The sequence below is a fragment of the Photinus pyralis genome, unplaced genomic scaffold (genome assembly GCF_008802855.1).
Source record: "Photinus pyralis isolate 1611_PpyrPB1 unplaced genomic scaffold, Ppyr1.3 Ppyr1.4_LG1, whole genome shotgun sequence".
Lineage (NCBI taxonomy): Eukaryota > Metazoa > Arthropoda > Insecta > Coleoptera > Lampyridae > Photinus > Photinus pyralis.
The window spans coordinates 43,638,160-43,666,062 of record NW_022170249.1 but is presented as its reverse complement, the minus strand read 5'-3'; the positions used below and the strand labels follow the sequence as shown (position 1 = coordinate 43,666,062).

Below are 27,903 nucleotides of genomic sequence, written 5' to 3'. Positions count from 1 at the left end.
GTCCGAGGTTCAATTTTCTGTTCTCCATTTTCTCAATTGAAGATTATACCTAATCCTGAAAAAAAAGGGCTTCATAATAAATTAGTTTAGAGCGTTTTGTAGCTAGAAAGTTAGCGGTAGAGCCAGTTCTGGTTGAAACACCAGGACCAGACAGGAATTGCCAAAATTTACATTCTTGCTCATCAAGCTAAATGTGTTTCTAGGAAATAAATGCAAATTTTACTGAAATTTGCACTATAAAATAAGATATTAATCTGGTATTTATGAATTTCCAATGCTGAGATCTTTTCTTTTATTTAAAAATAAAAACCGGACTTCATAGCTACATTGAGTTTGAGTAGTGAGGGAGCCACATCTTTCGAATCTGCACTGCATATTGTACTTCCCAATGTATGTCCGCAGGACATTACTATCACTAACTTGATAAGGGGAATACCACCGTCGTGGTGTAATCAACGTTTCCTGCCCACCTTTAAAACAATAATTATGATGTAACTGAAATTTTTTTTTGTAGAAACGTAACGTAATTTATTACTACCTACAATTTTAATTGGGCACACGTACCATTCCTACAAAATTTGATCACAGAGTATGAACCAGGGTATAAACCGATAGGCACCGACCATAAAAAGAGAGAGACCAGCTCACTCTATTCATCAAGTGAACGATTATTACAATGGAACGGAAAAGGATAATTTTTTGCGCATTTGATGATTGATTCTCAACAAGCACCTTATTGTTTCACTAACTTTCGGCTGTTTGGGCGCCTTTTATAAATCGATCGAGACCTCATAGCAACGGAATATCATAGAACTTTTGGGTTTTCGGCATTATACGTATATCTGGGGCATTACTATTGTATTATTCCCGCATCACTTAGACTGAAAGCTGAAAGTCATTCCTGAAGTTGATAATTCATGAACTTCTTTTAAATGTCTTAAAATAAGAATGTCATAGTGTGTGTATGAAAGTCAACGCCATCAAACCAAGAAAGAATTAGGCGGATGCTTACGCGAACTTTTTTTCCCATATTACCATCATGAAATATTTCTTATTCCTTTTTCCACCTTATATATCTATGCAATGATACCTATCTACCTAATTGCTTATTGTTTATAGAGTGCATTCTTTTTATTACAAAAGAAAGTTTGGTGTAATTACATTCCAATTCAATTGATTCGTGCCACATAAAACGCTTAAATAAAGGTTGATTGATATTTCAGCGCTAAAAACCGGGCACATGTTACGCCACTGTTTTATGTGAAAAATCCTAAATTACAGTTTTCTACCACAACGAACCATACGTCCAGTAGATGTCGCATAGTGTACTGAGTAGTATCGAAAAATTAGTCACCAAACTGGGAAACCTCCACGTGTAGCAATTACGTCATATGTGGTAACAACGTCCCTGCCCTGAAAAGTAGTGGGAATTTCCGTGTATTCACCCCCACTCTAAAATATCGCTCTAATGTCGGTACGTTACGATTCGAGATTTTTCACAAGAAAATGAAGTATATTACGAGTTGTCATTTAATACGTTGCCGGCGTAACTACGAATTTGGCCATAAATAACGAAGTGCAAATAATTTGGAATGAGAAAAATTAATCATAATGGAATTTTAATAGTTTTTTCCATCTCGGAACTATTCGTGTGGGTCCATCTTAATATACGAGTTGTTCAACTCGCTAGTCAATGCAGGCACTTTGTTGTATCTTATTCACGGTTTTTGAGGGTTATTTTTGCATGCGAGGTGACGATTTGTGATAAGGAAATACCTTCCGTACATCGAATGTAATTATGCGAATTCGATTAGTTGTTGTTATGGTAATATATAAATATTGGATACATTCAGTATGAATGAACCACACTCTACACTAGATGCGTAAAAGATTCCCGCGCACTGCGTGTTGGTTGTAAAATTTATATGGTTCCAAGGCAGAGCCGCCATGATGGCTATCTGTATTACACGCTTAACATGCAAAGTTTCGAAGTTGTTTTACTGTATTTGTGACTGAGTGCGTGTAAACAAAAACAATGGGAACGTACTAAAGAATACAAAGAATCGTTTAGTGCCCGTCTCGGACGGTCCGAGGCACGGGAAGGTCGATTTTAAGGTGTATTTATATGTTGGCCTTGTCGTGTGGTGTGAGCTGTCAACAAATATGTCCAAGCTTTCGTTTAGGGCGAGGGCCCTCGATGCTAGCAAACCAATGCCAATTTTCATGGCGGAGGAACTCCCGGATCTTCCTGATTACTCAGCGATTAACCGGGCTGTTCCTCAAATGCCGTCTGGAATGGAAAAAGAGGAGGAATGTGTAAGTTTTATACATGAATCTGACATCCCGGACAGTTGTTTAAAGGAAAGTGTCAACCATATTGGATTTCATTGGCGCTACATGCGCCCGGCAAAATACAAATACAAAACAACATTTTAACAGCAATTTTTCACTTAAATACAAATTTGATAAGCGATTTACGAGTAAAATTCAAATTTAAGCGCTATTAATATAATTTCTCGAGCTGTCAGCTGATTATAACGAATTCATGTAGCACTTACCTTTAACTTTTACTGAACCATCCTTTTTCATTAGCGAGTATTTACAATAAATACTTTATTAGGAGCATCATTTGCAACGTGCAATTTGTGCGGGGCTTATCATTCCCACACCCGAGGTGACTGCCATTTCAGATGAAGAGGCCTATCAAAAGCTCTATCCCGCAAACTATAAGCAACCTCGACAACTTATTCATATGCAACGTAAGTTTTCTACAATTATTTAGAATATTGCTTTAGAGAGCATGAGTAGGTATTATGTTTATTTGTGTAGCTATGGTGATTTTGTTTATAAGAAAGTGAAGTGAGGTTATGCTAACACAGAAGTGTATTTATTTGCATTCTGAGCTGGCAATCGTAACTTCCGAATTGCTCTCGTTTGTAATAAATCTATACTTCTAATACCATTCTCGTGATTAAACAGCTGTTCGAATCTCTTCTCATCTTTATGCTCTTCATACGATACAGTCTAGAATTGTTTTAAATAAAAAAGTTCGCAAAGCTAGTGTTTTCTTTCTCTTGTTGCTTTTATAAGGTTTATGTATTTCTCCATAAACTGAATCTTGAAGGTTTGTTCGCTACTGGCAAAGAATATGGCATTGCAATTATGCTCGCAATTATGAGATCAAGAAACAAGCCAATTAAGATACTTTTGCTCTTTTCTGAGGACATGTGAAAAGCTAGCTATTTTGCTTGCCATGATCATTTGAAAAGGATAGGAAAATATTAGATGGGTAACTGCATCCTTTATTTCTGGAAGAGGGCCATAAGAACCACAACAATACACTCAAATCTAATTATATCGATAACTATTCCCCAAAGGGAAAAGCTTGTGCAGACATGTGCCACATGCAGACACTATACACAAGTTTTGCTAAACTTTGTATCTGCAAAAGTCTTGTACAGCATTAAATTCCCTAACATTCTCTAAACATTGCTACAGTTCTTGGAAAAGACGTTCCAGTCACTACAGTTAATGAACACTGCAAACCATAACATATTAATTATGGTAATAGTCGACAGATAAAAGATTTATATATATCGTAGGTATAAGCTAATTTTAAGCCTAAGAAGATGGTTTGGAATATGGTACTCTATGGTACACATTTTTGTATTTGAGTAATCATGTATGATTTCCCTGACTGTGAGTTCGTCATATAGTCAACATATTTTGAGGGTCAACACTTTATTGAGCACCATTTGACATTAAAAATAGATCACAAAATTCTCTCAAATATCAAGGAAATTATTTTCTGGATTGACATTGTAGCATAAATATTCTGCGGATTTCCAAAAGGGATCTCAATGGAACTCATTGATCCACAGTGTTCAGTATCCTCTTTTGTCTCATTTGAGTTATTGTGTGAAATATTAATATGTATTACTATTTATGAACACCCTCTTTCAACACTCCATTCTATATGCTTAATCATCCAGACGGATGGATGTATGTTTCACCACTCTCCTAATTTTTGAGAAACTGCATACAGATAGATATAGAATTGTGCACTAAGTAGGCAGACATTTATTTTTAGCACAACCTCCGACAGTGCTTTTGTCTTCACTTTTATTTTCATTTGTTCGTTGACTTTTTAACATACGCAACTATCAAACATTGTTTTACCTCCCTTTAGGTTGGTAAAATAATTATTTATGCACCAATATTACATGAAAACGACTAAACTCAATTTTTTTATGCACCAACCTTTTTAATGTTAAATATCTTTTTGTTCAAAAGATGTCATCATTGATATTTATGGACCAAAGTCAATGGTTGACTCTTAAGATATGATCTCGGATATGATTAATTACTTTTTTGGAACCCAATATGTAACGGCCTAATGATAAGACTAAATCAATCGTTTTCCAATTTGCTCCGGTTCCTGTTTGTCTATGAGTGCGATACGTTGGTAATACAATCCTTCATAATTGTTTTTCGTCGATCTACTTATTTTATTTAGGTTGCATTATATTTAACTATCGTACTGCTTTTATAATAAAATATAAATCAATACCGGAGTGAGTACATGCTTGGGTACAAACAAAAAGGTCTCTATCTCTCGTTTTGAATTTGGGCTTGGGTACCTACAGAAGTTTTGTAGGTGTGTTTAGTGGGTTACGACTAGAGCTGTTACGGCCGAAAGTGCACCCAAAAATAAAGTCAAATAAAATTAAAAATTACTTGCTTTCATACAAATCTGTACAAAAGTATAGTTCAATTCCAGTAAGCTGTGGGTGACATCACTTAAAATGCGGTATCTTTTTAGATCAAAGTATACAGGGTGTTCCATTCAAAAAATGAGGTTACGTCCGATAACTTTTTTACCTGACGCTGTGTACTTACTCAACGATCATTATAAAAAAACGTTTTTCTGTATCTCTTTTAATTAAGAAATTATAGGGTCACTTTGAAATTGACAACTTTTTTATTTTCCCCCGTATTTCTTAAATGAACAAATATTTTTAACTTTTGATTTAACCAATTTAAGTTTGACCAAACCTTGTAGTTACTAATAATAATTATTATTATTTATTATTATTATATGTGTTAATAATACAAGAGAATTTTACACTTCAAATTCGCAATAGTGCAAAAAGCCTTCATCAATTGAGTAACAAGTTTCTTGAATTAACATTTCTTTTAATTTCAATTTAATGTGGTCTGTTATGGCAGACTTAAAAGAGTTTGGAAATTTATTATACATTTTACATAAACGTAGGTATGACTTTTCATCACACAACTAAGGTGCATCAAACATTGCCGCCAACTGAAGAGCGATTTGCTTTTGATTCGGATCTCGATTCGGATATTCATCTTCACATATCCCAAATCAACCGAAGATGAGTCCATGTTAAACTAATTTGCAATGTCAGTAGCTATTACCTGCATGTACCCGAAACAGATGACTCATACTAAAAACATCTTTCAGATTCGCCCAAAATATTTGATAATTCTTCCTCAATAAATCAAAATTCAACTGGGGAGTCATTGCTTTTAAAGAATATATCTGCTACTGATAGGTATTTCTAGAGATTGACTCAAACAGCACTCGCGATTGAGCACCCCTGAATTAGTGCATAGAAAATATACAAACATGGAAATGTCATAAGTTTATTTTCTTTGAACTTTTGTCTACATCGGTTTTGTATGGTATACCATAAGTGTGACAAACCGACGATAAAATTTGAAAATGTGCTGCACTTTAGTGCAAAATCCCTAAACGATTATTCCATGGGTTATATAAGAAATTTAGCTCTCTGGCATAAGGAAAATGGACAGAAAAGTAGCACAGAGCAGTTGACTAACATTACAAAACATTAACAAATGAAGTAGGTAATACTCAATTCATAATAATAATTAAATGTATTGTCCTTGTGGAAAATTCAACTACAGGACGACAAAGTTTAAATAAGCTAAGATTACCACACAATCTCCTACTCTGTTGGGTGTTCGTTTCCCATTTTTGAAAAAACAGTGTCCAAGAACTTTTGACAATTCCAAAAGAATTCCAACTGCAATTCTTTTCTGGGAAACATTTTACAAAATTTGCTGTGTACACTATATAAAAGGTGTTCCTAAATGGGATCTAAATACAGAAGGGGCTAATTCTTTGCCTTATTTTATGATTAAAAGTTCATATAAACAACACTTCGATGCCTTGAATTTATAAACATATGCAAACACGAGATGCAATTTCAAATCTGTGACCTATCAAGACCAATAGAAACAAGGGATGATCCAAATAAAAAAGTTCAGGGGTAGAAAATAGAACATGACTCCTGACAAAACAGCACCCTTGTAGTATCTCACTACCATTGACACGACAATGATTTAAGACGTATTTCAAATTTAAGCGAAAAAAAATTCAGGAAATATAAAACACTTAAAAAATCTTGAAATTTTAACACCCTGTAGATTGGTAACGAACTGTTTGCGGCCTATGTTTATACGAACGTTTAGTCATAAAATAAACCAAAGAATTGGCCCCTTCCGTATTAACATCATAGTTGGGATCACCCTGTATATTTAACGACGAGATTCAATTCAATTCTTTTCCTTTGGCATACAACAAGTACATAGGACGCGTCATACATAAAAAACATTAAACTCACGTGACACAACATATAGATAAGTTAAAATTATGTAGATGAGTATCACAGGTTCTTACATTAGACATTCATTGTCACACATCTTGTATATACGACTTATCAAAAATAATAAACGTACCTATATTATTCTATATAGGAATACAGCAACTCCTACTTTTCCAAAATGTCATGCTAATACACAACAGTGACCGGGTATCGGATATCCGACTATAAATATAACTATAATTTGACTACCATAAAAACTGCTATAATACCCCTAAAAATGAGAATTTTAAACGAGAAGTTATTGCAATTTATTTATGGTCACCTGCTAGTACTGTGTACAGCAAGCTACTATTTTGTAAAGGCACATTATGGGAATGTCTTATCCCTCTGCCCGTCCATACATCGATTTTATCCCAAACGGTTTGATGTGAAATGGTGTGGTTTTTTTTGTAAAATGTTCGTCGAGACACCAGTAACTACGATTACTACTATTGTTAACTTAGAGGTCAAAAGTAAAAAACAAGTACGGTATAGTGCATTTTACAGTAACCTGCTTGTCGGTTTAGTATTTTTCTAAATTAATTGTGTGGATTTTATTTTAAAAAGAGGTAGTTTTTTGTTGTATTATATAATAATAAAAATAGTATGAAAGTTTAATTTGATTGTGTATGATAATAGCTGGGATAATGTAATGAAAATGAAAATTAAAACCAATTTACGTTTTTTGTAAGATTTTTTATATTTTTTTACAAAGGTCGCGATTGGGCAAAAATGGCTGGATACCACGTAGTTGCTAGGTACCCGCGGCATCCCTAGTATCAAACAGTTTTTTTTTTAATATGACTTGATACTACGTGAAAATGACTTAAATTTTAATCGTCCTTTTACAGGGTATTTTAAAAGTAATGGTCAATTCAATTTTAATAACTTTAAACCTTAAAAAGTTAATTTTTTTCAAATGAAACCTGGTTTATTTTTTATAGAAAAAAATTTTACATTGATCACTTATTACATTCCCTATCAGCAACCTATTGAAACGGAAGAGTCAAAATTTCCCAGGTTTTTAAGAGCCACAAAAATTTTCGATTCAATATTATAGTATTTGGTTATATACAGGGTCCTGCAACAGTGCGTTGGTTTTTCCTAGCTCATACCTGTTAAAAAATATTAAAAAAATCTGTTGTCAAATGTGAACTATAGATGGTAGCGCATCTACAAAAGTTATTTTTGAATGTACAGGGCGTCCCATTTTTACGACACTTGTTAACCCTCATGTTTTGGTTTTTTGTCAACGTTGCCATCTTATTAATTTTTTTCCGAGTAAATCTCCATAGGCAAGCCTGATTTTGAAGTTAACAAATACATTTGATCAATAATGTTAATCCGAGTAAAGGGCAACACTCTGATAATGAGAAAGTTGGCTTTAGTGATACAGGGTGTTCGCAAGGAAATTGTAAAATTTCCAAACTTACTTCACTATTCGATTGTCTTTTGTATTCTCTTCAATTTTTATAAGATGTGTTGTAGTTTTAAGTTATTCAATATTTTTCACAAAAGTACCTATCCATTAATTAATTACATGTTTATACATGGGAGTAGGCTGTTTTAATAAAAAACAAAGGAATGTCAGAAAGCGAGGCAGAAAGTAAACAAGTATCACAAATTAATTATTTGCTGCAAGTAAATTTCGAAAAAGATAAACTTTATATCAAAAGGGCCGCAGGTTGCCGACCGAAAATCTAAAATAAAACGAAATGCATAACAGATAGGTATAGTGAATGTAATAACTGAACGATGATGAACCGCAGCCTTCTACGAGATCTCAGAAACCCGTGGACGGGCGGAATTTATGCAAGTATAAACTACATATATTTCTTCATGAAGGATTTTGGGGAATAAACTGCAATTTTTAAGAAAATTAAATTACTCACTTCACACAGAAACTGGAGACATATAAGGCAATACATCAGGGAGGTGCAGTTAAATTAAGGGAGGTGGTGTCAGTTTTTAGACAATAAAGGAAATGCTTGTCCTCTATAATGTATTGTGGTCTATAGTTAGTAAAAAAGTTTGTAAAATATAGACAGGGTATAAGGGTAGTTAAAAAAATAAAATTCAAACATGATTTTCAAATATCTTGTAAGTGTTTGGGTAATTGGGTCAGTCCTTAGACTTTGAAACTGAATGAATGAGCTTACTGATATATTTTTTGTTTGTTGGCTGTTTTTACAAAATATCAATCAATTAAAATGGTATCACATACCACCACTTTTTTTATTCTAAGAAACAAATATAAAATAATAAATTTCATTGCCTATCGTGTCTGGGCTGTGACTTATGGGTGGAAAGCCATTTGAATATCTCTGCAGTCGGAACGGCACAAGGTTTCTGATAGCAGCCTTTGCTTCACCCTCTCCTTCCTTAATTTAAGGAAGTGGAAAATAATGAGAATGGACAATGTTTCATTTTTCTTCCAATGGTGGCCAATTGGATTGCCATACTAGTTTGAATCTTCATTATGACTTTGTTTGATAGAAAATGCACTAGTGAATGTCTTTTAAAATAAACAAATTACCTACTTTTGACGGAAAACAAAATTGTTTCGTTTTGTTAAAGTGTTTTTTGTTTAAATAGCTTTTACAATGGAACAAGATATCATCGACTATGATATGGATTCTGATGATGAAAGGTGGTTAATGTCTCAAACGCAAAGATTGGAATTAACACCATTGAAGTTCGAAGAGATGATGGATAAGCTGGAGAAAAGCAGCGGACAGACAGTCGTTACACTAAACGAGGCCAAAGCTCTCCTTAAAGAGGACGATGATCTCATCATTGCTGTGTTCGATTATTGGCTGAATAAGAGGCTGAAAACGGTGAGCAGAAATTTGATGGTAAATATTAGAGAGTGTACATAAAAAAGAAGTAGTAGAATGTCTCGACTAGTTTCTGCGCATTGTGTACTTCTAACGATCTCATTTTTAGCAACATCCGTTGATTTTGCACGTCAAAACAGAACACCGACAGGGTATGGCGGGTAATAATCCGTATATAGCGTTTAGGCGGAGAACAGAAAAAATGCAAACCCGGAAAAATCGCAAAAATGATGAGTCGTCGTACGAGAAAATGCTTAAACTACGTAGGGATCTATCTCGGGCGGTCACCTTGTTGGAGCTAATCAAAAGGAGAGAGAAAATGAAGAGGGAGTTTGTACATCTGACGGTGGAGGTGTTCGAAAAGAGGTATCAAGCGAAGGACTTTAGTGGCAGCGTTATTGCCGAATTATCGGCAATTAAGTCGTCACGTCCCGCTTTCACGCCTATTTTCCATAACCACTACAATCAGGGATGGTCGTCCAAGCCTATTCTTAAAGATGAAGTTCGTATCTTATGCTATTCACCTTCCCCGTTTAATAATTGAACGTTCCAGATTATACCTCGTAAGGAAAAGAGACAGTACAAAAAGAGGAAACACAAATTATCAAATCATAGATTAGGATCGGGCATGCTCGATTTCGGTAATTTGTCTTCTGACGAAGAGCTTCTGCCCCACGCTTCTCCAGAACCAGAAGATGTTGAAGATGAAGGGCAGTTCGCCTTTCGTCGCAACAAGATGTGTACCTACCATATGGTATGTATTCAAATGTATTAAGTTGGCCCCCTTCCAACAAAAATAGTATATATTCAAAAATGGTGTAACTGAGTCAACTACACATAAAGCTTAAAGTTCCGCTTGTCCCAAATTTGAAATTAATATGCCTATAACGTGGCTACTTTCTACTCACAAAATTATAATTTGTATCCATCCTCTACAAGATGGTGATTTTACCAAGTCCATGCGGTGCATGTGTTTGTTAAGTTTGCAGTGCTCAGAGAGTATGCTCACGAGTAACCTAGGCTTCCTTCTTGATAGCCGTCTTCAAAGACTCGCCACGCTACGAGATGGTCCTTTGAAGGTTTCTCTTGCGTAGTGACATGCCTATCCCTGTTCTGGGTTTGGGTGTCTGGAGTTATTAAGATTGCAATTGTAAGCTGAAGAACCGGGTCTGGACCATAAAATACTTTGCTTTGTGGTCAGTCTGCATAGAGTAGCTCTAATTTGCTCGCTATTAGTATGGATATATCATCCACATACCCCAATAGTAGCCACTGTTATGGAGGCGACAGAAGAGACCATTTACTGTAAGATCCACAAAAGTGGTGATAGCACCCCACTGTGCACCTAGTATTTTGTCGCCAACGCTGATGTTCCCTGCTCTGAGACTCAGCAGCTACGCAATCCAGCCTTGTACGACTTTCGTTATGCAATGGCGGCGTAAAGCCATTTTCATTGTTTCGAAGGTTATTTTGTCAAAAGTCTCTTCTATATCTTTGACTCCCATTGTGGACTATTTATAGTCCAGCGATCTCTCAATCTGTCCTATGGCGCAGTGCAGATCTTCCTGGGGAGTATACGTGTTGGTTAGGGTGCAGCAGAAATTCCCTATGTATCTATCGCACAGTCTTTCAAGTGTTTTGAGAAGAAAAGGCATCAAACTGATTGGGCAATATGCTTTCGGTATAGCTAAAGACAATTTTTATCTTCCTCCATTGTTTAGGTATGTATCTGAAAGCAATAGAGCCCCTATATATATTTTCACTAGGTAGATGACAATAACATCCATTCCCCGTTGTAGGGGGACCGGTATTATGCTATCCAATCCTGGTGATTTGTATGCTGAGAACAATTTCACTGCCCAGGTCAATCTCGCCACATCCAGCATCTAACTGGCAACTACCCAGTCATTCTCTGTGGGTATGAAGGGGCTTACCTCTGTCCAGGTGGGGTATGGCGCTGTGATGGCTCCGGGAAAGTGAGCGTCCCTCAGTACCTCTGCTGTCTCTGAGAGGTTGTCCATGTCGCAACCATCCTCTAGTCTGAGGCTAGCTGGGAATATGACCCTTTGTTAAAATTTTATTAAACGAGATGCAGAGGAGGTGTATTCTATAACGCTGCAAACTCTTCCACGCCTCTCTCCGACGTCCTGCTGCCTTATGCTTCCCCTATACACACAGTTATTTGTCAGTTTTCAGTCAGGTTCAATCCAGGCCTAAATGTGTATGGATGTTTCACGCTAAGCTTGGACTGAACTGAGGCCCGGCTTGCGAACTTTCAGCGCGACGAAACTCCTGGGCTGAGTTATGGACTGTAAGCATTAAAAATGTATGTGTAGTGCGTCTCCACTCATCGAGCCGCGCCAAAATAAAGATAGCGTCATTGGAAATAATAGAGTGGACAGCTCAAACTGTCAGTCTCCAAATGGCTGGTAGTTAATTTATTTGTTTAATTAAGTACCAAAGGTTTCCTTCCAATTTATCGTTAAATTTTCATTTTTTGAGTATGCATTTACGTAACTAATAGGTAATCAAAGTTCGTTTACTATTCATATTGACTCCTTCAGCCATTTTCTCTTTTTCTTCTACGATAACACTACAATTAGAGTGGCAGCAACACATTTCTGTGGTTATTTTTGATTGCGACTTGTAGAACACGAACTTCTTTCTACTGAAAATTGTAGATACAAGAAAATAAGAAGAAATGACTTTGCGCGTAGTTTAGAAATTGTTTAATGCAACGGTTTGGAGTGATGTTTTTTGATTTGTGTGTAGAGTGAAAGTTACTTTCTGCTTTCAGTTAAGGCATGACAGTTCACTCGACAGTTGCGGCGCTTGCTGGAACTGATAATGTAGGGCGGGTTTTAGGTTTACCTTATAGACCTCTCAATCTGCTATAGCTTTGCTCTTTGTCTTTTTGAACAGAGTTTTCTACTTTTTGAGCGCCCTGTACCACCGGGGATGGTTATAAGACATCTTGACAGTCCTCAGAGAACATGCCTGTGCAAATGACTCCACCATGGAGTAAGTAAGATCTACTTTGTCCTATAAGTCAGCAGGACCCGAGAGGCGTCACTCAAAAGGAAGCTCTTGTAAGTGTTTCTCCAAGTAGATGTTTGTAAAGGGGAATATGCATTACCTTGGGGTTGTGATAACCCTTTCTGGACGGCTGTCTTGCAGTTAATTTCATATGAAATTATTCTAAGATTTGACATAGTTCCTTCTGGAGTGACTTGCCAGTTTGTAAGGTTCCCCGGGACCCAGATGGTAGCCCTACAGAGCCTAGGAAGGCAGTCTTTCACCTTCCCACAATTGTGGGAGATTGCTAATCACCTTTTTTATGGGTGTCAAAAAATTCTAAAATCGTGGTCATATTTTGCTTTTGTGGTCAGGAGACTCTTTCCTATAAAATAGAAACAAAGCAATACAGTTCAAATTTGTGTATGGAATTTAGGGGCAACCCACATTTACTGATAAAGTCTTTCATTAAATGAAAAACCGTCTTTCATTAAATGAAAAACCTTTTTTCATCAATTTTGTCACGTGTGTATCCATTCGTAGTCCACAAAATAACTTCAAGAACAACAAAGGATTGTTAAAAAACTTATTTTTTTGTAAAGATTCGATCAAGCTAATTTCAAAACATATGCAAGCTACACACATTTTTCGGATTTTTTGATTTAACGTTTTTTTTAATTAGAAATTCCAAAAATCTCATGTTGCCAAATTTCAAAAGAAAAAAATTCGTTCAGTGCATACTTGTGGGGACAAATTAGTCTTTAATTCAAAAAACAAGCTTCTCGAATTTGTCCATTTGATTTAGCGTTCTATTAGAAAACCAAAAAATCGCATGCTGCAAAATTAATGAAAATTCGAATTTCAACAGAAAAAATAGGGACACAAATTCTAATTTTGTGAACACAAATTACCTAATCTTAATTAGTCTTCAATTATTGGCACATAACTTTCAAATTTGGGACAAGTGGGACTTCCAACTTTATTGATGACAATTCGACATTCGCGGTAAGCCTTCTGGGGAGTGCTGTTTTCTCTCTCTATTTGTACAGAGTGATTTTCAAAAGTGACCTATAATTTTTGTACTTTTTGAAGTAAAGAAATGCAATTTGAGCTTAATTTTCGATTTTTTAATGGGACACCCTGTTTTTTTTTATTTATTTTGATACAAAATGACAATCGCACTCCATTTGTCACTTTTTGACATACATATTTTTTATTTATTTTTGGACTTCGTAGTTTCATTTTTATTTATTTTTATATGGTTTATTTTTTATGTTGTTATCTAGAGCTTTATGCTCAGACGGTAGAGCGTTGGGCTATAAATCTGGAGGTCGGGTGTTCGAACCTGGGTTGAGGTCAATTTTTCATCTGTGGCAGAGATTGGAATTACCTTGGACCAGTTCCGAGCATTCTACTGGCTACTCCGAATTAGGTTTTCCTGCAGTTTTCCTAATTCGTAAGGTAAATACCGGAGTAGTATAGAACAATCTTAAGACCTTCTGCAGAGGCATCTCTAAAAAGCATTATGCGAGTCACTCTGTAATTGGGTGGCAAGCCTGTTGAAGGCCCAGAACAAGAGAGGGATAATAAATAAATAAATAAAATAAATAGTGCTTTGAACCATTGAAAGTCATTGATAGGTGGTCAAGTCACTTATGGTTACACAGACTCATTCAAAGTTTGAAAATTCATATTGTTTACTTTTAATCAATTTTTTCAAATGGAATCCCTACACCTCATTTGGTTCTCAAAAAAAAATTTTTACCCAAAAATATTTCAACTTTTCTAGAAGAAACCAGCTTCAAAATGTCACAAATTCATTCGTGTGAATAACATAATGGAGATAAAAAACAAAAAAGTTAAAGAGGCGACCCAATTTCGAAAATCGCTCGGTAGTTATTTGCATACATGATCTGTTGCTCTAACTGTTCTTTACACAATAATTGACAATACATCGAATTTGTTGCTAACAATAAACCGTAAGAGGGAGAATGAATCCACACACTCCCTAGTAGCAGATTTTGATATCCCAGTACAGATTTGCACCAAATTTGCCCTCTTTTGATAACCAATTTCTATGGGTCAAGAAATCATTTTCAATTTACTGTATTCTTTATGAGCAACAAATTAGCATTAATTTTTTGAATTTGTGGGATTGTTGGTGAAGGGGGGGCCATTACAAATTCCTTGCTTTACTATCTTTAATCGTTAATAATTCTAGCCACAAAAGACTGAAGGTAACTGGCCGTGGTGTTCGCGAGAAGAGAACGGTTCTTGCGATAAGAGGTATCGATTCACACTGACATCGTTATCAAACCCTCGACGTTGCATCGGTTTCGCGAGGAGAAGATTGGGGCGCGGTGGTCGCGTCATTTTAGATCGAGTAGCGACCGATGTGGACGACTTTTGGAGGAATGTCGATTTTACGATATACGATCCGAAATTAGTATCAAGTGAAATCAAAAGTGAAAGTTGCGCAGACTCAATTACTAATTTAGATGTAGGTAGTCACTTAAATAACCATTCAAATTATTTTAAAACGGACATTAAAAACGAAGTAATTGTTGAAAATAGTCATTTACGGACAAGTGTGAGTGAGGGTGCGTTTAGTGAAAATGGTTGTACGGTCAAACAAGAGCCGGAGGAGAGCGTCGAAGAATGGAGCATACCTGCTGAAAGTAATTTTCCGAAAGAACAACAACAGGAAATGGTCGAATTTCTTCAAGAAGTTAGGAAGGATTGGCAAGTATTCCAATGATTCACCACTTACATTTAGTTTTTATCATTGTTCTAGTCATTTCCATAATTTCCTACATATATCTGAACCAGTTTCAAACTTTCCCAAAATATTTAAAATTTTCACAAGGACTCCATATTTCCAATGCGCTATATCCTTTGCTTGTAATCTTTTTAAATGGGAAACAAAGGGAAAATATACAAAAAACATTTTACTATATTAAAGATTAAATGTTATTACAAGTTTTGCCCCCTGTATGGAAATTGATTTGCAGCGTTATTATCAAAGCGCTTGAACTCGCAAAAAAGAAGTAACCGGGGACCTGGACCACATGTGTAATATTTGCAGTTCTGCATTGTGCTAGTGATACAACTGCAAAATTTACATTTCGAGTAACTTCTAGCTACTCCAAAGTGCAGCATCCTTGAGCGTGGGTGGGGGAAAAAATTCTGGTTAAATATTTTTGTTGCAATTTCGAAAAAACGATCCTCACATCATGAGTAAAGGACAAATAGACAGGAAACTAATTTGTGTACATGTATGGGAGCTAATCTCACGAAGTGTAAAATTTGCATTTCAAATTAGGGATGATCATCATAAATAAATACCTAACTAAATCTTAAAATAAAAGCATCTTTGTGTTTTAGTTTTCATAATAATGGAATCACTTTTTAAGCAGAATGGTGTACAACTTGGACCTTTTTATGGCGACCATTTTGCATTTTCGGATTTTTCAGTAAAGAATTTTAGTTTTATATAATGGTTGATTAAAATATCCATATACTATTTTATTTTTATTGCTATTATGGCCACCAATTAATATTACCACGCTTTACTGCATTGGGATAAGATACATATTTTGGTAAAATATTTTAAATTGAATGTCCTAACCAAAATAAAACAATTAATGTGTGATAGCAATTATTGTCATTTGTTTACAAGGCAATCTCTTGAATGTAGTCAAATCGTAAGAGAAAACAATAATATAATAATAATAATAATGTTTATTTAGTAAAAAACAATTTCACGTTGTAATACATCGTCACAATCGGGTTTTGTATATCGTTTTAATTGGAAAAGATTACCTGCTTAAAATTCAAAAATGAAAATTGGTCATCATAAGTAAAAAAAAGAAATTTATGCCATTCTTCTCAACTCGCTTTAGTAAAACTAGTAAAGATGGGTAGTTTTCTAGTAAAAAAAATATTTGAAAATTGCGAATTGAGATTCAACTATTATGCAAACTTTAAACTTCAAAATTAGCACCTTTGCTTTAACAAAATATCTTAAATAACGGAGATACAAATATTGGCACACGAAAAAATACATACCCGGTATAAGGACCATTTTTTTATTTTGTAAATTTTACTTTAACATTGATTGGTTTTTAGAACGTTTTTCAAAACAGAAGTAATTCAAGTATCCAGTTGGCTAGCCTATGGAAGTTCCCCAGGGAATACAAGAAAGGATGCAATATTTAGTTTGACATGTTTTTTTTAACCTACCAAAACTTGGAAATGTATAATTAAGTACTAAAGATAAACGGTTGTACTGTTTTTTATTTGTATTTTTAAATACGAAAGTGTATTTATTTAGTGTTTTTTGACTAGCTTTCATATACCTACAGATATCAGTGTTGGTCTATCACTATGTTATTTTCACTTTTAGTTTCCAAATATAAATCTGTAAAAAACATTAAAAAAGAAGTAAACAATTTGATCACATATTGTACTTTCACAAGTAAATGACTAAAATATACAGGGTGTTTTTTTGGGAGATTTTGTTAAACGTTTCTGGGAAAGTGAAATAGGTAGGTTTTTGAAAATTTGCACTTAGGAGTTACTCTGAATCCAGAATCAATGGAAAATATATTTTAAAAATGGGTGCACTTTCGGAAGTAGCTAGTAACTTTGTTATTTTAAATAGCAGTCACTATGTTTTATTGCATTTTTAAATTCTACATGAAATTACAATTCTTTTTCACTTTCCCAGAAACGTTTAACTAAAGCTCCCTAAAAGACACCCTGCAGACAAAAAAATTAATCAAAATGTCATGACATAAAAATATTCCCAAAATAAACTTAGTGTAACATTTCTTATGGGAGCTAACCTTAAGAGATTCAATATTTAGGTGCCTAGTTTAAGTCTGCCACAAAGGTATGACACAATTTTTGAAAATTTGTTTACGAAATTGTATCGTACATCCTTGATGCAGAGTACACAAATAATTAGAATGTACGTTTGAAAATTCCAAAAGAATTCTAACAGTTGGGTCACATCGCATAAAATAGGCAAGAGAAATATTGGTATGTCAAAAAAAAACATTTCGCGTGGGAACGAGTCACAAAAAATGCAATATTCCTATCGGCTACAGCTGATTAGGTTTTTGAAAAGGCCAACTCATAATTTTGTAAAAAATTCCATAAATCTACTGCATTCTTGAATGGAGGTGCCAACCATATTCCAATTTTGTTTTGTGTGAGGTCTTTGAATATTGTGGGATTTTTTAATGTGTTTTTGATAGACAAAACACATAACTTTGTTTTTTGGCCAGCTTAAGAGCTTCAAGCTTCACAATTTTGCAAGAAAAATTTCAAAAAATTTAAAAGAATTACTTAAGTAATTGCAATTTAAATAAAAAATTTCAAAAGAAACACTTACTCCCACCCCAAACTATATATGAATTTTAGGTATATGACTCTAGGAAGATCAATGTTTGTTTGGCTCCAAATTTACATTAATCTGCTGTTCCCATAAAGCCATTGTAATTTCCATCATTAATCCCAATGATTTTCCTACATTGAACCATCTTCACCTATAGAGTTAAGAGTGCTACTAAAAATAGTTAAAAGAATGTGAGAAATTGAATTTGTAATGCGATATTTAAATATTGCTTCTGTTTAGGTTGCATTTTCGACCGAAAACGCCACCTTCGAACTACGAACCACCATGCCACCTGTTACCTGCAGAAGACGACGTATTTATACCTAGTGCCAACACTCCATTCTCATTAGAAATACAAACATTGGAAGCTCCTAGTTCGCTTCTCGATACGTCCAACTTTGTCACAACGCCGTTCTCGCTCGAAGAAATAATCGCTTCAAATAACATTGAAGTACCCGTGACGGACACGAGGCAATCAAGTGATACAAATGTGCAAACGGGCATTAATCTGAACGTTAATGTCGGGTTGAATACGCTTACTACCAGTGTTAATAGTAGTTTTACTTCCAATATTAGTCTTACGGACAATTACGACGATAGTACGGTAACATATGACACTCTTGATGGTGATAGAACTATAGGTTGTTCGGTGTTTAGCGTTTCTAATATTAGTGATAGTGCAGATGAACAGCATGAAAAACAATCGATATTATCAAACACCTTAACTAGTCCAAAAACGAACAGTGTTAGTCTTTCCTTTGATTCCAGCAGGCGAAAATCCGTTAACGAAACAATTAACAATGTGAATGGGGTATTAACACAGATTGGATTCGATGGTAAATTGATTTTTTGTATGAGAGTAAATGTGAACTGTTCGTTTTCATAGGTGAAAAGTGGAAGAACAACAAATTTCATACATACGCTTACAAAAACGTGGGAGGCAACTCCAGTGCACCTTCCAGCACACTTAACATTCGTACCTCCACACATTCTCTTAATACGCTTAATAGTCATAGGTAAGTTCCTATTTGGTATTTTTACATAGGAAGATGAGACAGGTAAATATACACCTTTAGAGAAAAAGCCAGATTACAATCATGTGATTTGAGCAAAGGTAAACTTATCAACCACCTTGCAGTATTGGGCTATTTTGTAAAAAAACTTTGAAATTATATCTTTAATCTATTTTATAAAATGTTAAACAATGTACCAGCAAGAAATGCATTAGGTGCAGTAGAACTATGGAGGTCAGTTTGCTGATCGATTCTGTAGGGAATGCTTCAGAGTAATACACGGAACCTATTCCTTTGATTCTTGGATCTAAAAATATAATTTTTTATTGGGAGGACAGATTTTCTTTAGGTTCACTAGATTGATATGCATCTCCCAATTAATGGAACATTGTCTGTATTCAGGTTTGTTACTATGCCCTCATGCACACCAAAAAATAATTCTCCTATTCTTCCTGTTTATAAATAAGTGTACTGTCGTCTTCATCTGATTATCAAAATTTCTTGAACTGTAGTAAGCCTTTGGAATGTGTTCTTTAGCCAACCCCATTTTTGGGAGTGAAAAGAGTGTATAAGATCCCTTTGTGAGTATGTAAATTTGTCAACCCTAACGACAGTCAAAGATCATGCTACACTAGATAGCCAGTGTAAATGCAAGAGTTGTTTACCGTTTAAGTAGTTCCATAAAAATACTATAGGTGGCTTTCAAAGTTAAGAACGGAATTGATTCATCCGAAGCCGTCTTCGTATGAGTTCAAATCATATCATAAATACAAAGAATGGTTGTTGTCTAAAAACGAGACACGTAAACATGACGTAGTAAAGGGTGTATTGTAACAAAATAAACGTATTTATGTCTTAATTGTAATTAACAGAATGCACACGTGTAATATTATACGTAAAATATTAAGTATATTTGTAAAAGTTAATCAGATACTGTAAGTGTATCATTTTCCTCGCCTATGGCTTTGAAATAGATTATTTTTTAAGCTCCTTGCACGTTCATTTTGATCATTTATTACATACAGGGTGATTCCTATAGTACCTGCCACCGTTTGGGAGCGTATAGGGGGTGCCTAGGGGAGTATTTTGATATAGGACACTTGGGGTCGGAAATCTAAAATAAGGGCGCCAGAACCAAATTTATCTTCTGGAATTTCACGCCTGTATGTAGGCAACCCAACCGACCGACGTTTCGCGCGGAGCGATGCAGAGCGAGTTAGCGCGAGGAAGCGAAATGGGAGGGAAGGAGGGAAAACGACAGTCAAAAGCAATAACATTTACAAGTGTTCAACGTGGCCACCGTTGTTCTCAATGCACTTCCTACATCTAGCCAACTATTATTATACTATTGCCATAGTGTTTATTCACTTGATACGCGTCGTTGCAGACGGGATTTCGTGGGTTTAAACAAAATTCTGATCAAGTGTCAGCCACACATCGCCGCCTGAGATCGCTCCGTGTGCACCGCCGGCCGGTTGGGTTGCCTACCTACAGGCGCGAAATTCCAGAAGGTAAATTTGGCTCTGGCACCCTTATTTTAGATTTCCGACCCCAAGTGTCCTATATCAAAATACTCCCCTACGCACCACCTACACGCTCCCAAACGGTGGCAGGTACTATAGGAATCACCCTGTATAAAGAGAAGCACTCTAAGACAGTATGGGCAAAGTGATCTTTGGTGCGGACATTTTTTGCGGTACCTACTGGTCCTGGAGCTTTCAGTACTATGCGATGTGCTCTCCTTTTTGATACAAGTGGTTGTATCTTGCTCCATTTCGTAATGTTATCTTTTCGTACAATATGTGGATTTGCAGTATCACGTTTCACAGATGTCTGGTCGCAAATAGCCAACTCCGGAAGCTTGAACTCATCTCCACTTCCAAAATATGACACTCAGAAGAGGCAGTGGGATACTTAAGTACCCCACGCGAGTACTACAGTGTTAAATACCTATATACTCGGGCATGTTTACATTGCAACCTTACATTTATCTAATTTTAGTTGTAATTAAACATTTTGTGACTGGAGTAAACGAGATCCCGCTTAGTCTCCTACGTAATAAAATTGTGTGGAGGTAAAGCGAGTCAGAACTTGTTGAAATCCATCTCATTGAACGTAATTGGTTTAATAATAATAATAATAATAACACCTCCGCGATTCTTTTTTGAAATCAGGCTGGAGGGAAGGGGGGGATTATTGATTTTATCTTTCAAGGTATTCTAATTAAAGGTCTCAAAGAAAGGAACTGCTTTCTACATCCTTTCTCCTATCTCACAATACACAATGGGGGGGGGGGGGGTGACTTTATTCTTTATGGTACCGTAGAGTAACGGTATCTGCTCTAATGAAAGGTCTCAACAAAGGAAACTTTATAAATACCTACTACTTTTGTTGGCAGCAAAATACTAAATACCATTATATACATTAACTTATGTACGTTCAAGGCTAACTTCAAATACATATCAAAGGCCTTGTGGATCCTTTGTTAAAAAATACATTCATTCTGTTTCCCTATGATGCATTTAAGCTGGGACACACGGTATAATAGTGCCATTAATTGTTTTGAATGGTTTTCAATTTTTGATATGTTGCATCTTTCAAAATAAATGCTTTTTTTTAGATCTATTGATGTGAATTATTAAGGCTGCTATATTGTAATGGATAAAAATGGAGTAGTCCTTTTTTGGCACATAGGTTATGGTTTTTCGGTTTGTATCAATTTAATTTTCTATTGATTGTAGATTGTAGATGACATCTTGATGAGAACTTCAAGCTTGTAGTTTACCACTTTTGCAAGAAAGGGATAGAATGTGCCTATTCACCCAAATAGCAGAAAACTAGGGTGTATTGCCTAGAGAGTTAAAAACACTAGTCTATAATGCAATTCACACTTGCAAGTTCAGTATGTAAATCATAGGCCAATGTTATTTCTTATGGGCGTAAATTACACAGCGTTGTCACAAATCCTTTACCTGCTTCTTTCTTTGAAATAGATGTATTGTATTGATTTATTATTGGTACTTAATGGCACCTGCCATTGTTAGGCTAATAGGTTTCTCCAACCCGGGTCTTTTGTGAGACAACAACACATTTCGGCAGCGCTAGCTTCCATAAGATTAATAGTGAACTTAAGTATGAATTGCACTATCGTGTATAAAGATTGCAGACTTGTGTTCAAGGTTGATGTATACAGTGCTATGATCTATGTATTAATATTTGGGGAGTTAAAATGTCCACTTGACTCAGTATGAATATGAGGGAAAAAACTATCAAAATCCTTGTGTGAGATGGAAAGGACTTCAGCGCATTTTTGTGTTTTAATTAGGCAGTTTTGACTACACCATCAATAAGATCTTTTCGGAAGCAACCACATTCCCTTTGTCCCCTCGTCTTTCTACAAGCGAGCTATGGGCCTGCGTTTGCTGCCAGCCAGTCGGCCAAAGTGAGATTAAAAGCTAACTTTTTACAAATAAATTTGTAAAAATGCGCTAAAATTAGTCTGACCTGCCTGCATAAAATATTACTTAATGCGTTTACCTTTCAGAAACAAATCACTAATAAACTAATGCACAAAGCGCAAATTAGGGACGCAGGGGTCTTATCTCAATACAGATCTGACCTCTTTCAGAATCTAGTAGGGTCTTTCCATCAAGCACCAGCGCCTTAAGATTACAACGTGGGTGGATACAATTAGAATCGGTACAGGCAATTATTTGTTTCTTAGGCATACCCTTCTGCTGTCATTTGTGTTAATTTGCAGGGCGTTTTGGAAAACGTTTATTATAATAAATGTCTATTAGGAATTGGGCATTTACAAAATAAATATCTACATATAATCTGAAAAGTTGCGGAGTTCAGTCAAGAATTGAAGCATACTTCGCTGCTCTTCCACTCAACTCTATGAATTTTCTTACACATGCTAAGAATGTGTAACATCTATACGTGATAAACCAGTTAACAATATTGTTAATTTGGGTTGGGTCTTTTTCAGTAACCTAACAGTTTGAACTTGCGGCGTTACCTAGGTTTATGGGTATACTTCTTCTGATTCTGTAAAAATATTTCTCTAGAACATTTCACATCTGGGGGACTTTCAACATGAAAATAACGTTTTAAGTGTACACTTGAGAGACTTGAGCTTTTGAGAAACTCAAAAAGTTCATATTCAAAAACCTACGCAACCCTCGATGCAACCTGACCAAACTATCAACTCTGGGCGCTTCTTGTTTTCCTGCAATAAAGGCGTTCAAAGCAGATAATGGGTGGGATATGATTATTAACCCTACATGATTAACTTTAGTATATTTGTAATCAATATCCATTTATAAAATTGGCTAAAATTGTGGTAGTTTTATGGTTGTTCATTATGATTATGACTATTCAATTTCTGGTATTCAAAATGGTATAAATGCTAAAAATAAACTATGTGAAGTTTAATTTTTATAAATAAGACTCGAATTTTAGTGGATAATTAGATTTTGAAGGGAATTAATTTGAGTAAAGTGAAGATCTTGGTTGTTTTGATGCATTTCTTGCAAGCTAGAAACCTTTTGCCAATTTTTGAACAAAAACTGCATGGCTCCAATTTCTCTGAATAATTAAAGAAGGTAGGTGCGTGTGCTCTCGCGAGGAAATTTTTTTGGTTATATATTACCAATTTGTAATATGAGCTGTTTTTATTAAAAGTATGTACCTATGCTTGATCTGATTAAGATTATGCGCAAATGTAATTTTTTCCCATGCCCAAATTGCAAAGGACAATAAAGTCTCAACGCTTTGTATTTCATAATCACAACAGACAATGGCATTTTCGTCAAATTCAATTCAACCTTAATACACCAATGGATAATCTAGAAAAAAAACATACTTTTTATGTTTGTATTTTTTGTTTTATTGATATTTATTTTTTATGGATAAAAACTTTAGGTACTTGGAGGTTGTCAAAAAGCAAACTATAATAACAAATTAAAACAGAGATGTACAAAAATATATTTTCATCTATTTTATGTCACAGATTAGATTTGGTCTAAAATGTTGTGAAAGATTCAAAAGTTACAAAATTCAATAAACGATCAGCAATTAATTGTATGCCAACTAGAAGGCAGATTTTAGATATAGAAAGAAAAGAAATCCTGTTTCCTGTTAATTTATCTGGTACTGTTTAGTCGACTATAATCAGTAGGGTTACATAGGTTCTGGGTTAAATCTCATGTAAGACTTTGCTGCTTGTATTTATATATTGGGCTGAGTAAGAAGAATATCTTGTAGTTAGAACTCCAAATATTGATTGGCTTTTTCTCTGAAAGTATATAACAATTAACACATTATTTGTCGAAATATTAATTATATTTATTTCAGTGCCAACATTTTGGAAATACCACTAACTAACGATTCGGATACAATATCTCATAAACAATGTACAGAATCGAATTCAACACCTCCCAACAATAAAAGTAAAGCCATAATTCAAAAAAATAATTTCGTTATGGAAGTAACCTGATGCTCAACCTTAGGCCTGCATTTTATAATCGGTGCAGGAAGACGTCTTCTCCTTCAGTCGTTGAAAATCGCCGTAAGCTTCGAGTATGGGTTTCAATTTAGATGGCATCTGTTTTTTTAAATCACGAAGTGATGGTACCTGGTTAGTGTTTAAAAACAAAAAAAAAATAGCTTATTTTCTATAAAGTAAAAGTGTAATATGTGTAAACCTGTAAGTTTATAACGTGCTGGCACAAAGTATTCTCCTCGTAGCTGATGGTGTGATAGTGATTTCTAGATAAATAAATGTCCAAAACTGGAGCTTTAATTGAATCGTGTATGCGACGAAATGATGGATCGCTTCTTACAGCTTTTGGTTATAACATATTGTGTTGACGCATATTACATTTTCGCTCGAAAGAAAATGTGTCGCAATTTTTTTTAATCTGTCGTATTGCCATGATTACACAACCCGAAGTAGTTTCAGTGTTCCACTGAGGCAAATTTAAAAAAATGTTCACAACCGAACACTGATGGCAATATTCGTAACGAGGTCTCAATTTTGTTATGAAAATAGCCCTTAGTATTACAAAATGGAAATGTATTGTGTTCACTGTACCGTTACTCATCATTAAGCTTTTTACGCTGTATTCGTCTGAAAATGGCCGACATTTTATGTGCTGCTGTAATATATCAAATTGTTTTTTATTAGGAATTGTTCTAATTTATTTTAATATAAAGATGTAACTGTAATTATCTAAACTAAATATTAGTTATAAGAATTCCGAGGCTGTTGAATAATTATTAGTAATTTATTTTATAATGAAAATGTTTTTGTGAAATGTACTTACCTTTTCTTGTCAACTGCTGTAAGAAAGTGATTGTAATTTTAACGATATTAAATTGTATATAATTTTTTATACGACGATTTCATTTTTTTGTGTTACAGTTGGGAGTGTGTGAAATTTTTTATTTCCGTGATACGTAAGTGAAGCGTTTTTGTAACTGTTGTTGCTTGTATGAAAGATGGATGTGTTTTAACAAGGTAGTTTCACAAAAAATATTTTCACTTAGCACATAAAACACGATTTTGTAATGTTTTCCAAACGAATTTTTCTAAATTTTTGTGTATAATTTTTTTAAAAAGTTACGGAATAACAAGGCTGTTACAAGGTTTAAAAGTAATTGGTATAGTTAAGCTCTCTTAATGTGCGATTTAAAATTCTTAAGTAACGTGAACTTAACTAACGCACTAACTGCTGTAGATATTTGTTTCGCTAATGTATATATTAAGAACTTAACAGTATTTTCTGTACAAACTATTTGTCAATTATGTTGTACATAATTTATTCAATTTTAGGGTTGTTTTCGGTCTACTGCGTTAATTAAGTTCATTATGTCTAGAATCAATGGTGCAAATGCTAGAATATGTAAGTGACATTCCTATTTCTATGTGTTTCAGAAATGCTGAATTAACAGTTTTAAGTGCAAGAAATGCCACTTGTGATTGTATATTTTGTATTAGTTTCGTAGATAGGTAGTCTAATTAAATAAAAATAAACCAAACTTTGGGCTGTTAATTCAATAATTCATTGATAAAATTTTCTGGTGATGCAGTATAGACATAATTTAATCTACCTCTGTAATTACACCGATGCTTAAATTTTGGATTCCCCATATTGTCTCGTGAGGTGAAATGTTTTTTTGGGATTAAAATTCAAAAGAGAAGTATCACGTACTTGGAATTGATCCATCCACACAATATAGCGATGTTTGTAATAATGCGTGAATTTAATTATAGCTGCAGGCCTTATTTGCATCATAAACGCTACCAAATAAAAACGCAATGCTGTAAATCCCAAAAAAATCATTTACTGCAAATTTTACTTAACTATACTGCATCTACTAATAAAAAACAAAAAAATGCTTATATTAATGTAGAAATGATAATAAGATCGTTACATTTAAATAATTCCTAGCGTTAAAATTAATTTTGATACACATGAAAATTCTTTAAATATAAGGATCTTATTTTTCATACGAATAGAATTTGTTATTATTTAATTAACAGAAAAAATTGCGATTTACTATACGGGTCTTTGAGAAGTTCTGGTTTTTTGATTAGGTCATCTAAATGTGAATACCTGTAAATATATTTAAACTAGTTACATGTGTACGAGTGATCAATAAAATCTGTCGTGCAGGTTTTAATCGCCTCTTTATACTATCATAGTGCATTATGATACCTACCTACATAATAAAAACGTAATGCAAAAAATCTTTATTTAAAAAAACTAAAACAAAGCGTAATTTATATTTCAAAAATCCATTCACTCGACAGGCGCCTCTGTGCTGTGTGTACCCGGTTTTAAACCTCGAATGCTCAGGTCGTAAACCACTTCTTCGATTTTCTTTACGTCGTATTTCAATGCATCAAAACGTTTTCTTAACGAGTCATTTTTTAAATTTAACAGTCGAAAACCGGCATTCAAATCACCCACAAACTTGGAAATTTCCATCGGTCGATTATAATCGCCACTAGTAACTGCGTTTACAGCAAACCGTGCCTTAAAACATACCAATTACTTTTTTCTCAATAAATTTTTGATTACTCACAAGCTCTGAGCACAATTGCAAAATTCCCATTAAATAGTCCTCCAAGTCCAAGTGAAATCCTTCACGCGCCTGCATATTTACTACAATTTCAATTTATCAGTTATTGTAAAACAAATGCACTCATTACTTCCTAATATTTCGGCAACTGTGGACATTGAGACTAAAAATCCGGCTTCCAAAAATACGGTAAGAGCTGCTAAAAAGCACAATCTCTGTGTCACATATCGCCAGTGATCGTTGAATCTGTAATATTGACCAGGTGGAATAACTGCCCCCAGTTTCTTATAATTCGCTCGGACCTCCTCAAATAGTTGCCTCGCCTTGTGACAAGAAGCTCCAACTAAAAATACACAGATAAGCACTAAACTGACATCGTCAATTCATTACTTTCTGGACCACTGTTTTCCTGATGTATTACTTGTAACACGGTCAGTATTTCCCGGGCGTATTTTTCAATTTCTTTGACAATGTTGCGTATCTCCTAAAATGGAAATAATTCACAGCTACCAACAAGTTCCGAACACCTTACCTCTCGCATATTTTGTTCTGAGTGCAAATAATCTTGGAACGATGTGAATATTTCCGACATGATTATGTTAGACATTATAAACGTTCAACGAGATTTCCGGAATTTTAATCTTTTTTTAAAATACACTAAAGTCTTTTATCTTCTCAAATTAGAGAGGTTAGGATTTGCTAGCGTCTCTGCTATGTTGCAAAGTGGCTCCAGTCCCACCAAACTCGACACTCAATGGCAATGTACATACTGTACAAGGGGTTTCAATCGCAGTTTGTATCAAATCAGGGTTAGTCTAGGGAAATTTTTTCAATATTGCAATGAATGGTGTTCACCA

General features: G+C 34.8%; 2 protein-coding genes across 3 annotated transcripts; one reads left to right on the top strand and one right to left on the bottom strand.

The window, feature by feature from the left end:
- Positions 1-1,479: 1,479 nt before the first annotated feature.
- Positions 1,480-25,158, top strand: LOC116159078 (enhancer of polycomb homolog 1). Of its 2 annotated transcripts, none has more exons than XM_031471978.1 (9): positions 1,480-2,316; positions 2,621-2,759; positions 9,285-9,544; positions 9,636-10,028; positions 10,080-10,280; positions 14,763-15,283; positions 18,183-18,778; positions 18,829-18,958; positions 24,314-25,158. In XM_031471978.1, the coding sequence occupies exons 1-9, from the start codon at positions 2,164-2,166 to the stop codon at positions 24,453-24,455; spliced, it is 2,535 nt and encodes an 844-aa protein (XP_031327838.1). In that variant the 5' UTR covers positions 1,480-2,163; the 3' UTR covers positions 24,456-25,158. The 2 variants fall into 2 exon arrangements, with proteins under 2 accessions (XP_031327838.1, XP_031327839.1); XM_031471979.1 differs by having other exon boundaries at positions 2,164-2,316; positions 9,285-9,526; positions 24,314-24,455.
- A 1,541-nt stretch (positions 25,159-26,699) lies between these two features.
- On the bottom strand, positions 26,700-27,787 carry LOC116159082 (translin). Its single transcript, XM_031471983.1, has 5 exons — positions 27,579-27,787; positions 27,437-27,530; positions 27,177-27,389; positions 27,050-27,129; positions 26,700-27,000 (listed from the first exon to the last, which is right to left on the bottom strand). The coding sequence occupies exons 1-5, from the start codon at positions 27,651-27,653 to the stop codon at positions 26,764-26,766; spliced, it is 699 nt and encodes a 232-aa protein (XP_031327843.1). The 5' UTR covers positions 27,654-27,787; the 3' UTR covers positions 26,700-26,763.
- Between the last annotated feature and the right edge of the window lie 116 nt (positions 27,788-27,903).